We start from the raw sequence: 14197 nt of genomic DNA on the forward strand, positions 1-14197 counted from the left end.
GGTGACTGCAGCCATGAAAGTAAAAGACGCTAACTCCTTGGAAGGAAAGTTATGTGTAACCTAGATAGCATATTCAAAAGCAGAGACATTACTTTGTCAACAAAGGTTCGTGTAGTCAAGGCTATGGTTTTTCCTGCGGTCATGTATGGATGTGAGAGTTGGACTGTGAAGAAAGCTGGGCGCTGAAGAATTGATGCTTTTGAACTGTGATGTTGGAGAAGACTCTTGAGAGTCCCTTGGACTGCAAGGAGATCCAAGCAGTCCATTCTGAAGGAGATTAGCCCTGGGATTTCTTTGGAAGGAGTGATTCTGAAGCTGAAACTCCAGTATTTTGGCCCCCTCATGTGAAGAGTTGACTTACTGGAAAAGACTCTGATGCTGGGAGGGATTGGGGGCAAGAGGAGAAGGGGACGACAGAGGATGAGATGGCTGGATGGCATCACTGACTGGATGGATGTGAGTCTGAGTGAACTCCGGGAGTTGGTGATGGACAGGGAGGCCTGGCGTGCTGCGATTCATGGGGTCACAAAGAGTCGGACACGACTGAGCGACTGATCTGATCTGATCTGATATAAATATGTATAATATTTATATTTTAGAGAACTTACAAATTTTTGCATAACTAAAAAGATTATGACATTTTGATTCCACTTGTTTGACTTAGTATGAATAGAATGCTAGATTTCTAATTAAAAAATAGATACACAACAAGCAGCAAAGGTTTACTGAATAGAATAGGGAACTATAGTCAATATCTTGTAATAACCTGTGATGGAAAATAATTTCAAAAATCATATATGTGTATTTGTATAACTGAATCACCTTGCTGTGCACCTGAAACATTGTAAATCAACTATACTTCAATAAAATATATATTTTTTTAAAAATTAAAAGATAAAAAGAATCAGAGAACTTGAAGATAAAACAATGGAAATTTTCAAGTCTGAGGAAAAGAAAGAAAGAAGAATGAGGAAAAGTGAACAGAACCCATAGGATGTCTGTGCATTGTGGATTCCCAAGAGAAATGAGAAGGAAGGGGCTGAGATTATTTGAAGAAATAAGGACTGAAAACTTGCCAAATTTGATGGAAGACATTATAAACGTCCAGAAAGTTCAACGGACTGTAGAGTAAAATAAACCAAAGGTGGCCCATATCCAGATACATTATAATCCAGCTTTGTAAAGACAAAGAGAATCTTGATAGCAAGGGCAAACCAACTCAGTGTGTAGAAGGGATCCTTAGAATGATTATTAGTTGATGTCTTAATCAGAAATTTTGGAGGCCGGAAGTCAGTGAGCTGATATACCACGTAATTCAGCAGTTTCACTTCCAGCTATATTCCCAAAATAATTAAATGCAGGGTAGTGAAGAGATATTTGTGCCCTTATTCATAGCAGCATTATTCACAGTAAGTTAAACAGCTTATTCACAATAAGCAAATCAAGTATCCATGAATGAATGGATAGGCAAAATGTGGCTTATACATCCAATGGAATATTCAGTCTTAGAAGAAGGAAATTCTGACATAAGCCACAACATGGATGAATCCTGAGGACATTATAAGTGCAATAAACCAGTCTCCAACAGACAAATGCTGTGTGAATCCACTTATGTGATCTACCTAATCAAAATCATAGAGACAGAAAGTAGAATGGTGCTTGCCATGGGGTGCGAGTAGGAGAGAATGAGGAGTTATGTTTAATGGGTATATAGTTTGGGTTTTACAAGATGAAATTTATGAAGATAACCAGTGGTGATAGTTATGTAGCATTATGAATGTATTTAATTACCATTGAACGGCATACTTAGTAATGGTCAAGATGGTAAGTTTTATGTATATTGATCACAATTTAAAAAATAAAAAAATCAATTTAAAATGGATTGTAAAGTAAATTGTAAAACCTGAAACTATAAAACTCAAAGAAAACAAAGGAATACATTGTGACTTAGGGTTAGGCAAATAGTTTTATACAGGATGCAAAAAACATGTATTGTGAAAGATAAAAGTGATGAATTTTCTTTATAAAAATTGAAAAAGTCTCTTCCAAAGACATTGGTAAGACAATGAATGGATAATACACAGACAAGAAGAGAATATTTGTAAAGTACATATTTGATAAAGGGGTATATAAATTAATATATGTGTATAAATACATGTATTTTAAAATATACAAAAGAAACATGTAAAAGAACATATCAGATCTCTCAAAACTCAGTTATAAAGCAAAAAGATATCAAAAAGATAAGATCAAAAAAGCACTTGAAAAGATGCAACATTAGTCATTAGAGAAATGCTAGTTAAAACTGCAATGAAATACATGCATTGGAATAGATAAAGCTTTTACAAACTGAAAATACCAAATGATGTTAGTGCATGATGCCAAAGAACTGGAATTCACATACATTAATGATGGGAATGTAAAATGGCATATAAACTTATGGAAAAAAGTATGGCAATTTTTTATAAAGTTAAACATACACTTAACATTCAACCCAGCAATCCCATTTTGAATAGTTAGTTGGGATAAATGAAAACATATGTTCATTCAAAAATATGTATGCAAATGTTTACAGCAGTTTTATTTAATAGTCACTTAAAACTTGAAACAATCCAGATGTCCTTCAGCTGGTAAATGTACAAACAAATCATAAAATATCCATGCAGTGGGATATATTACTCAGCAATAAAAAGGAATGAACTACTAATATATCCAGCAGGACACATGAATTTTAAATACAGTGTGCTAAGTGAAAGAAATCCGATTTAAAGGCTGCATACTGTATGATTCTGTTTATGTACCGTTCTGGACTGTGCAAAACCGAGGGGCAGAAAACAGATCAGTGTTTCCCAGGAACTGGGAGTGGAAGAAAGGGATTGCTACAAAAGGACAAAAGAGAAGTTAACTTTGAAAAAAAAAATCAGAAAGTGGTTTCCAAAGTTGACTCTATGTATGCTTGTGTGTACATGTTTCAGGAACAAAGATAAGTGTACACGTTCTTTACCATGCTTCCTATTTTATCAGTTAAGCTAATTGTGCTCGGTCATGTTTGTCTCTTTTGTAGCCCTATGCACTGCAGCCCGCCAGGGTTGTCTATGCGTGGGATTTTACAGACAAGAACATTAGAGTGAGTTGCCATTTCCTCCTCCAGGGGATCTTCCTGACCCAGGGATTGAACTCGTGTCTCCTGCATTGGCCAGTGGATTCTTTTACCACTGAGCCACCTGGGAAACCCCTTGTAAGCTACTATTAAGTGCTTATTAAGAAATGCCTCTTTTAAATTATACATGGTGAAAAAGAAAGATACAAAGAAGTTTCTATTTATTCTTGTTTAGAATTGGAGAGGGAAATGGCAACCCACTCCAGTATTCTTGCCTGGAGAATCCTATGAACAGAGGAGCCTGGCAGGCCACAGTCCATGGGGTGGCAAGAGTTGGACACGACTTAGCCACTAAGAGAGAGAGAGAGCAAAGGAGAAACAAATTTTTACTTACCTTGTAAATGTGAATGAGGAAATGGCTGTATTAATCCCAAAAGAAATTTAAAGATTCATGCTTCATTACTTCTTTAGAAATCTTTGAAATTTTGTTGTTGTTATTAATTTTAGGTTGTTAAGAATTGAATTTCCTTTATGTTTAAATGTTTATTTCTACCCTAAGCCAAACTACTGCAACTTTGTCCTTAAAAATTTTTTTTTAATTTAATTTTATTTTTAAACTTTACAATATTGTATTGGTTTTGCCAAATATCGAAATGAATCTGCCACAGGTATACATGTGTTCCCCATCCTGAACCCTCCTCCCTCCTCCCTCCCCATACCATCCCTCTGGGTCGTCCCAGTGCACCAGCCCCAAGCATCCAGTATCGTGCATCGAACCTGGACTGGCGACTCGTTTCATACATGATATTATATATGTTTCAATGCCATTCTCCCAAATCTTCCCACCCTCTCCCTCTCCCACAGAGTCCATAAGACTGTTTTATACATCAGTGTCTCTTTTGCTGTCTCGTATACAGGGTTATTGTTACCATCTTTCTAATTTCCATATATATGCCTTAGTATACTGTATTGGTGTTTTTCTTTCTGGCTTACTTCACTCTGTATAATAGGCTCCAGTTTCATCCACCTCCTTTTTTTCTTATTCATTTGTATGTTTCCTCTTTCATGGATACACCTTATTTCATTGCCACACATGCTAGCAAAGTAATGCTGAAAATTCTCCAAGCTAGGCTTCAACAGTACATGAACCGAGAACTTCCAGATGTTAAAGCTGGATTTAGAAAAGGCAGAAGAACCAGAGATCAAATTGCCAACATCCATTGGATCATAGAAAAGTAAAAGAGTTTCAGAAAAACATCTGCTTCATTGACTATGCCAAAACCTTTGACTGTGTAGATCACAACAAACTGTGGAAAATTCTTAAAGAGATGGGAATACCAGACCTCCTGACCTGCCTCCTGAGAAATCTGTATGCAGGCCAAGAAGCAACAGTTAGAACCGAATATGGAACAGCAGATTGGTTCCACATTGGGAAAGGAGTACATCAAGGCTGTATATTGTCACCTTGCTTATTTAATTTATGTGCAGAGTATATCATGTGAAATGCTGGACTGGATGAAGCACAAGCTGGAATCAACATTGCAGGGAGAAATAGCAATAACCTCAGATATGCAGATGACACCACCCTATGGCAGAAAGGGAAGAAGAACTAAAGAGCCTCTTGATGAAAGTGAAAGAGGAGAGGGGAAAAGCTGGCTTAAAACACAGCATTGAAAAAGCTAAGATCATGGCATCCGTTCCCATCACTTCATGGCAAACAGATGGGGAAACAATGGAAACAGTGACAGACTTTATTTTCTTAGGCTCCAAAATCACTGCAGATGGTGACTGAAGCCATGAAATTAAAAGACATTTACTCCTTGGAAGAAAAACTATGACCAACCTAGACAGCATATTAAAAAGCAGTTAGAACCAAATATGGAACAGCAGATTGGTTCCACATTGGGAAAGGAGTACATCAAGGCTGTATATTCTGCTTATTCAATTTATATTCAGAGTATATCATGAGAAATGCTGGGCTGGAAGAAGCACAAGCTGGAATCAAGATTGCCGGGAGAAATATCAATAACCTCAGATATGCAGATGACACCACCCTTATGGCAGAAAGTGAAGAGGAACTAAAAAGCCTCTTGATGAAAGTGAAAGAGGAGAGTGAAAAAGTTGGCTTAAAGCTCAACATTCAGAAAATGAAGATCATGCCATCTGGTCCCATCACTTCATGGCAAATAGATGGGGAAACAGTGGAAACAGTGTCAGACTTTATTTTTCTGGGCTCCAAAATCACTGCAGATGGTGACTGCATCCATGAAAGTAAAAGACGCTAACTCCTTGGAAGGAAAGTTATGACCAACCTAGATAGCATATTCAAAAGCAGAGACATTACTTTGCCAACAAAGGTCCGTCTAGTCAAGGCTATGGTTTTTCCAGTAGTCATGTATGGATGTGAGAGTTGGACTGTGAAGAAGGCTGAGCGCCGAAGAATTGATGCTTTTGAACTGTGATGTTGGAGAAGACTCTTGAGAGTCCCTTGGACTGCAAGGAGATCCAAGCAGTCCATTCTGAAGGAGATCAGTCCTGGGTGTTCTTTGGAAGGACCGATGCTGAAGATGAAACTCCAATACTTTGGCCACCTCATGCGAAGAGTTGACTCATTGGAAAAGACTCTGATGCTGGGAGGGATTGGGGGCAGGAGGAAAAGGGGATGACAGAGGTTGAGATGGCTGGATGGCATCACTGACTTGATGGACGTGAGTCTGAGTGAACTCCGGGAGTTGGTGCTAGACGGGGAGGCCTGGTGTGCTGCAACTCATGGGGTCGCAAAGAGTTGGACACGACTGAGTGACTGAACTGATTGACATTTTATTTAACCATTCCCCCAAAAGAATGGACCTTCTCATTTTACACATTTTAGCAATAGAATCAAGAAAGAGAAGGCTAAGACCTAAAGTCAGAAATGTTTCTTAGTCCTAGAATCTCCTGTTTTTGTACACCACACCCTCCAAAACACACACAAACTCAAGCATATCAAAATAATCCCAAGAACATTAAATATAATGTTCGTGTTATTATATGAAAGTTGAGTTTTATTCAAGTCAGACTTTGGAGTCACATTACTAATCTCAAATTCCATTACCACCATTACCATCTGTGATACTGTGGACAAATTCCTCAACCTCTTTTTGCATCTGTTTCCTCATTCATAAAATAGGGATGATAACTGGTACTTTTGCTGTCTTCTAGTGTTGTTGAAAGTTAAATGAATTACTTCATGGAATACCCTTACTAAAGCTATTGCCATGGCCTTTAATGCTATAATTGTGTATGTATTTCTTAAATACATATTAAGTTTGCACTTTGTTTTGGCATTTTGGAGCCAAAAATTTTCTTTTTACTTCATTTCTGATACTTTTTAAAAAGTCTCACATGCCTTTGAAAATTCCTTGGCCCTAGGCATTTTTTTTTTTTTTTTTTGAACAATAAGAACTTAGTTTAATTACATCAGCCTCCATTTTTCTTTCCCTGGTCTCGTCTTTGCATTTTTTATTATAGTACATTAAGTTCTATTTCTTACTTAATTGCTTTAAATATATTTAAACCTCTATTTCTTTTTATTACTTTATTTAATTGTAGGCTAATTACTTTACAATATTGTGGTTTTTGCCATACACTGACATGAATCAGCCATGGGTGTGTGTACATGTGTTCCCCATCCTTAACCCCTCTCCCAACTCCCTCCGCATCCCGTCTCTCAGGGTCATCCCAGTGCACGAGCCCTGAGCACCCTGTCTCATGCATGAGACAGGCCCTAGGCATTTAAAAAGCCCCTAGCCCAAGATTTAAAGCAGTCTGACCTCAGCTCAGGCACCTTTTGCTAAGATCATTCTCTCTAGTGGGCTCTGGTACAGGGGAATCCTGGAAATGTTCAGGGCAGAGACTGAAATGCAAATCCTCCACACTTTTTTATATTAATAAACTTTATTTTTAAAGAGCAGAGGTAGGTTCACAGCAAAATTGAGTGAAAAGTACAGGGAGTTCTGATATACCCTCTGTCCTCAGAAATCTACAACCTCCCCCACCACTGAAATTCTGCAACACAATGCACGTTTTTACAATCATTTTACTCCACCGACACATCCTTATCATCCTGTGTCCATAGGTTATGTCAGGGTGCACCCTCAGTATTATACATTCTATGGATTTTGCCAGAGGTGCAATGGCATATATCCACCATTGTGGTATCATATAGAATAGTTCCACTGCCCTGAAAATTCCCTGTGTTCCACCCAATCATCCTTACCTCCTCTGTAGTCCCTAGGAGCCATTTATCTTTTTATTGTCTCCATAGGTTTGCCTTCTTGACTGTACCGGGTGGTTGGAATCATACAGTGTAGCCTTTTCCTATTAGCTTCTTTCACTTAGTTATATGCATTTAAGTTTCCTCCACAGCTTTCCATGATTTCATAGTTCATTCTTTTTTAGCACTGAGTAGTATCTTTTCTCTTATTATATGGAATTCTAAACATTAGATTTTTTTTCCTGTTCTATTTTTTCTCAGTTTTATTAAGATACATTTGACAGGTATTAGTTTTTTTTAACCATAATGTCAAAATGTAATTATCTTGATTGTGACAGAATTGAGTAATGGCAAATATTTTTCTATTTTTGAAAAAAAAAAGGAATTTATTTTAATTGGAGAACAATTACTTTACAATATCGTGATGTTTTTTAGCCATACATCAATATGAATCGGCCATAGATATACATGTGTCGCCTCCATCGTAAACCCCCCTGCCCAACTCCCTCTCCACCCTGCCTCTTCAGATTGTCACAGAGTGCTGGCTTTGGGTGCCCTGCTTTATACAGCAAACTCGGCACTGGTTATCTGCTCTACATATGGTACTGCGTGTGTTTCAATGCTGTTCTCTCAAATCATCCCGTCCTCTCCCTCTCCCACTGAGTCCAAAAATCTGTTCTTTACATCTGTGTCTCCTTTGCTGCCCTGTACATAGGATCATACATACCATCTTCAGATCCCATATATATGCATTAATATATGGTATGTGTCTTCTTTCTGACTTATTTCACTCTGTATAATAGGCTCTAGGTTCATCCATCTCATTAGAACTGACTCAAATGCATTTGCTTTTATAGCTGAGTGATATTCCACCGTGTGTATGTACCACAACTTCTTTATCCATGCAGCTGCCAATGGACAACTAGGTTGCTTCCATATTCTAGCTATTGCAAATAGTGCTGCATTGAACATTGGGGTTATTAGTGTGTAAAGTTTTAATTATGTGCAGACATAAAGCATTGAAGTCAAAATACTTCAATAAACAGATTTCAGTAATTCAACTTATAGCAGTTATAACTAAACTTATTTTTTTTACAATGCCAGCACTTAGTTTTTTAAAAAAAAAAAAAAACAACAACAAGAATTTCTTATTGATGACAACTAAATGGTGTCTGTCATTTTATCACACAGAAGTTTCATCCATTCACTATACTTTTCTAATCAGTTCTACATGCAAATACATGTTTTTAATGTTTTGCGTACTATTCCTGTATGTTTGCTATAAAAATACATAAACCTAAAAAAAAAAATCAGTATCAGCAATTTACAAGTTTCTCAAAATAACACTCTGTATTAAAATACCACCAAATCCCACTAAAATGAAGCTATTTAATTGTTAATATTAGTAATTGTAATGCAACCCAACAGGAAATTTTCCTTTGTTAATTATTCTCTGGTAGCTATTTTCAGTAGTTTTGGCGCCCAGAAGACCATTGTGAATTTTGTGGACTTGTGTGGGGGTTGTCACAATGATAAAGGGATGCTGTTAGGCTAGCTGTCTTGATGTCCAAGTTCAGTACATCCACCAAATGTAATACCTACACCCCGTGCTTGGTGCTTCCAACTCCTGATCTCAAAGATCTAGAGGATAAGTTCCCTTTTGCAAACATTTTTGAGGTGTCACTTGCTTTCTTTTGTCAAGTCATCTACTGCTTGTCTGACTTCTAAATGTTTGTTGAATATCCTCTGATGTTTTCTTTCCCAATCTCTTGTTCATAAGGCATTTGTACCTTTTTCCCTGCCTTTGCTCTCATTTCAGTGGTTCAAAGGAAGAAGAGCTCACCAAGTGATCTGTCTGCTGGGCATAAAAGCTCAGTGGGAGATAATATTGCCTCCTATAATTGTAGAAAATGTTTTAGGTGGTTTTGGTTGTTACATAGCCTGACTGGTGTTCTGGCGGTTAGTGCTTAGTTAGGGCTAGATCTGCTAAACATAGTGCCTTATGTGAGGTCACCAAAAATGCCAATGGTATTCAGGGTTATCAGGTTTGCTCAGCCTTATATTCAGTTCAGTCACTCAGTCATGTCCGACTGTTTGCAAACCAAGGGACTGCAGCACGCCAGGCTTCCCTGTCCATCACTAACTCCCAGAGCTTGCTCAAACTCACGTCCATTGAGTCAGTGATGCCATCCAGCTGTCTCATACTCTGTTGTCCCCTTCTCCTCCTGCCTTCCATCTTTCCCAGCATCAGGGTCTTTTCCAATGAGTCAGCCTTATATTAACTAAACATAAACACTATGCTTAAACATTAACATTTCCTATAGCTGACAGTAATGTATAATCTTATTCATTACTACTTCTAAAGAAGAGTTTTTTGAAACTAATTTGCATTCAGTAATAAAACTAAAAACAGTATCATCGCTCCTTATCTTAAAAGGAAGAAAACATTGGATAAATTGTTTTCTTACTCTAGCATCCAGCTTTGCTACATTTTTTTTTTCTTCATACTAACAGATATTTTGGTAGAAGATCTCAGTGGGATTGCAGAGGGGCATCAAATCTTAATGAACTTCATCAGCTATTAAGTGACATAATGATTAGAAGATTAAAGACTGAAGTTTTAACCCAGCTGCCCCCTAAAATCAGACAGCGTATTCCATTTGATCTTCCATCAGCAGCAGCCAAGGTGAGAACCCATGTTTGATTGAAAGTCTTATCTGAAATCATTTGAAATTATACTATGAAAGATTGCACATATTTCATATTTCACAGAAGGAAAAAATTCACTGTCTTAAAATAGGTTTAATTTAAAAAGCCATATGAATTGTCTTACATCATTTCAAGAAAAGAGCAGGAAGAATTTAAATTTAGTCATCAAATAATGTGAAAAGATTTAGTATCTTAGTCTTTAAAAAATATATTTCTGCTGAATGGTGAAAAAAACACTTCAATTGCTGCATAGACTTAGTACTAAGAATTCTAAGTATTTGTAGGGTGTGAAGCCCAGTAATTAGCAAGAAAAGTTCAGTTTCTTACTCTTAAGTACATGTAACTGTCTTCTAGAATAATTTGGTTGCATCCCCTAATTCTGGAAATCTTAAAACTTCGTGACCATGTTGTAGTGTGAAGTTCAACTTACTAGAAAACCAAAATTGTATTTTCCCCAGCCCTTATCTACATTTACTTTTGAGGAGTACGATGTTTGTGTAATCTCTGAAATTTCTTCACATCTGGACATAACTATCAGCAAATACTACTTATTGCCTTGTTTTATCTTGAAAGCTTAAAATAAGCATTTTGTATATTAAAAAAAAACACTGGCAGTATAAGTAAAATAAAAATGGTCTTATTTTCTGTATCCGTTTTTTTAAGAAAAGAAACATAAAAGTGTCAATATCATATCACATTTTTATGTGACAATATTCCCCAAGTCTTTATGCTTATTTAAATAAAATCATACCATTAAATTAAATGCTCTGCTACCATATATATTTTTGCTACTGTGCATTGTTTCTGTTTTTACTTAAAATTTTTATTTTATTTAAATTTTTTCTTAAATTTTTATTTTTTTCTTTACTAAATGTCCCTTTGTAAGAGAAGGCTGCAATTGTTTGATTTATGGTGTTAGCAAAGGGCTTGATTTTCTCCCACACCTATTCATCGCTTTCTGTCATTAGCACAAACATGTGTCTGACCTACCTCCACACTGATGTTTTTAAATGAACACACTGGTATCTTTGAGAAGTTATATATATATGTATTTTTTATATATTAAAAAAGAAGGACATGATTCATTATTACATTAATTGCTGTCATCTTTATACTGTATTTCTAAACATTGTTATTTTCTCCTACATAGGAATTGAATTCCAGCTTTGAAGAGTGGGAAAAATTAATGAGAGATCCATATTCAGGTGCTACCGAGACTGTCATGGGGTTGATTACTCGCATGTTTAAACAAACTGCTATTGCCAAGGTACACATTACCTGACCATCCTGTGTTTGTGTTGATACAAATTATTTAATGTATTTAATTTTTAAAATTAAGCAACCTAGTTGCATACTGCATCATGTCTTTGCCATTTAATTTTTTTAAGTATTTATCATGGAAAAATTCAGACAGATTCAAAGTAAACAGTATAATGAGCACTGTTATACCTGTTTTCTTATATATATATATTCATATTCATATAAATAAATGTGGAGTAGGATTGTGCTTATTAATTTATTTGGCTGCATTAGGTCTTAGTTGCAGCACGTGGGATCTCTGTTGTGTTATGGGGGGTCTTTCACAGTGGGGCACAGGCTCTCTCGTTATGGCTCACAGACTGCCTAGTGGTGGCATGCGGGCTCAGTAAGTTGTGGTGTGAGCTTAGTTGCTCTGCAACATGTGGGATCTTAGTTCCCAAAAACGGATCAAACCAGTGTACCCTGCATTGCAAGGCAGATTCTTAACCACTGGATCACCAGGGAAATCCCCTATACCTGTTCATATATTGATCCTTTTCTTTAGATGGGTATACTTTGATGAGGGAGTATATTTTATGCTTTCTCATTGAAAGGACTTACATATAGTCATCATTTTTGCCAGCTTTTGCCATGGTCTTACTACAAAATGGCTACTAGTAATCTTTTTTATATGTCAATCATTTTTAATTGGTATTATGTTTTTACATTCCTCCAGATATAGTTGTGTTTACATTCTGTTTGTCCAAAGGTGCAAGTTAGAGAGTTAGTTTTTAAATCTCAATGACTATCAAATAGATTCATCACACATTGTTTGTTGCTGTTTTTACCAGCATCATTGAACTTATACATGCTAATATGTCATCTTTCTCCAAATCTGAGATTTCCTTTATAACATAACTTTTTAAAAAGAGGTTTGTTAAGGTATAATTCACATATAGTGAAATTCTTTTTAAAACATACTGTTTGATGAAACTTAACATATATAGTTAATCACCAGTACAATCAAGATAGAGAACATTTCTATTATCCCCAAGTTTCCTCACGCACCTTTGTGGATGTTTCCTTCACACCTCCCTCTAGACTTTGGTGCTCACAGATCTGGTTTCTATCACTATTCAGTTCAGTTCAGCTCAGTCGTGTCTGACTCTTTGCAACCCCATGGACTGCAGCATGCCAGGCTTCCCTGTTCATCACCAACTCCTGGAACTCACTCAGACTCATGTCCATCAAGTCGGTGATGCCATCCAACATCTCATCCTCTGTCGTCCCCTTCTCCTCCTGCCTTCAATCTTTCCCAGCATCAGGGTCCTTTCCAATGAGTCAGTTCTTCACATCAGATGGCCAAAGTATTGGCATTGCATCAGGTGGCCAAAGTATTCTACCACTATAGTTTTGTGTTTTTCAGAATGTCACAAAAATGGAATCCCATAGTATATAGCTTTGTGTCTGGCTTGTTTCACTTAGCATAAAATTTTTGAATATTCATCCATGTTTTTGCATGTTAAATTAGTTTTTTCATTTTTATTGCTGAATAGTATTTCAATATATGGATATATTAATATTTATATATCTATATTAATGTAACAATTTTTAGAACTTCCTTTACCAGTTATTGGTTATTTGGAGTATTCTCAATTTGTGCTTTTATGGACATGCGTATTATAATCATTCATGTGCAAGTCTTTATATGAACACATTTTCATTTGCCATGAGTAAATAATTGGAACAAAGACTACTGGGTCATATGGAAAGCATAGACTTAACTTCATCAAAAGCTGCCAAATTGTTTTTCAAAGTGGTATAGCATTTTGCATTCCAAGTATCAACATAGGAGAGTTCCAGTGTCCTCCATCTTTGTCAGCACTTGGTATTGTCAATCTTTTTTAAAATTTCAGTTATTCTTTTTGGTATGGGTGGTGTCTCTTGGTTATTTTAACTTACCTTTTCTTAATGTCTAATGATATCGAACATATTTTCATTTAGTTTTTAGCCATTCATTTTCTTTTGTAAAGTGTCTGCTCACATCAAGCCCATATTTATACTGGGTTATATGAGCCCTTGATATATCTTAGAAACAAGTTCTCTAACATATCTGTCATTTACAAATAATTATTCCAAGTCTGTGGATCCATTTCTGTTTTCTTAACATTGTCTGTTTCAAGAACAGAAATTTTAAGTTTTGAAACAATCATGTTTATCAATTATTTATCTTCAGTTCAGTTCAGTCTCTCAGTCGTGTCTGACTCTTTGCGACCCCATGGACTGCAGCACGCCAGGCTTCTCTGTCCATCACTAACTCCCAGAGCTTACTCAAACTCATGTCCCTTGAGTCAGTGATGCCATCCAACCATCTCATCCTCTGTCATCCCCTTCTCCTTCTGCCTTCAATCTTGCCCAGCATCAGGGTCTTTTCAATGGGTCACTTCTTTGCATCAGGTGGCCACAGTATTGGAGTTTCAGCTTCAGCATCAGTCCTTCCAATGAATATTCAGGACTGATTTCCTTTAGGATGGACTGGTTGGATCTGCTTGCTGTCCAAGGGACTCTCAAGAGTCTTCTCCAACACCACAGTTCAAAAGCATCAATTCTTTGGTGCTCAGCTTTCTTCATGGTCCAACTCTCATATCCGTACATTACTACTGGAAAAACCACACCTTTGACTAGACGGACCTTTGTTGGCAAAGTAATGTCTCTGCTTTTTAATATGCTGTCTAGATTGGTCATAACTTTCATCAAGAGGCTCTTTAGTTCCTCTTCACTTTCTACCATAAGTGTGGTGTCATCTGCATATCTGAGGTTATTGATATTTCTCCCAGCAATCTTGATTCAAGCTTGTACTTCATCCAGCCTAGCATTTCTCATGATGTACTCTG

At 36.7% G+C, this 14197-nt stretch overlaps 1 protein-coding gene across 5 annotated transcripts in view; it reads left to right on the top strand.

The window, feature by feature from the left end:
* Positions 1 to 14197, top strand: part of ZRANB3 (zinc finger RANBP2-type containing 3) — a 305162-nt gene that overhangs the window by 191656 nt on the left and 99309 nt on the right. For all 5 annotated transcript variants that reach the window (XM_070768553.1, XM_070768566.1, XM_070768548.1 and 2 more), the window contains 2 exons: positions 9870 to 10041; positions 11215 to 11331. In XM_070768553.1, the coding sequence (XP_070624654.1) occupies positions 9870 to 10041; positions 11215 to 11331 (289 nt within the window). The remainder of the gene's footprint in view (positions 1 to 9869; positions 10042 to 11214; positions 11332 to 14197) is intronic.

This window comes from Bos indicus, chromosome 2, assembly GCF_029378745.1.
Source record: "Bos indicus isolate NIAB-ARS_2022 breed Sahiwal x Tharparkar chromosome 2, NIAB-ARS_B.indTharparkar_mat_pri_1.0, whole genome shotgun sequence".
Taxonomy (NCBI): Eukaryota; Metazoa; Chordata; class Mammalia; order Artiodactyla; family Bovidae; genus Bos; species Bos indicus.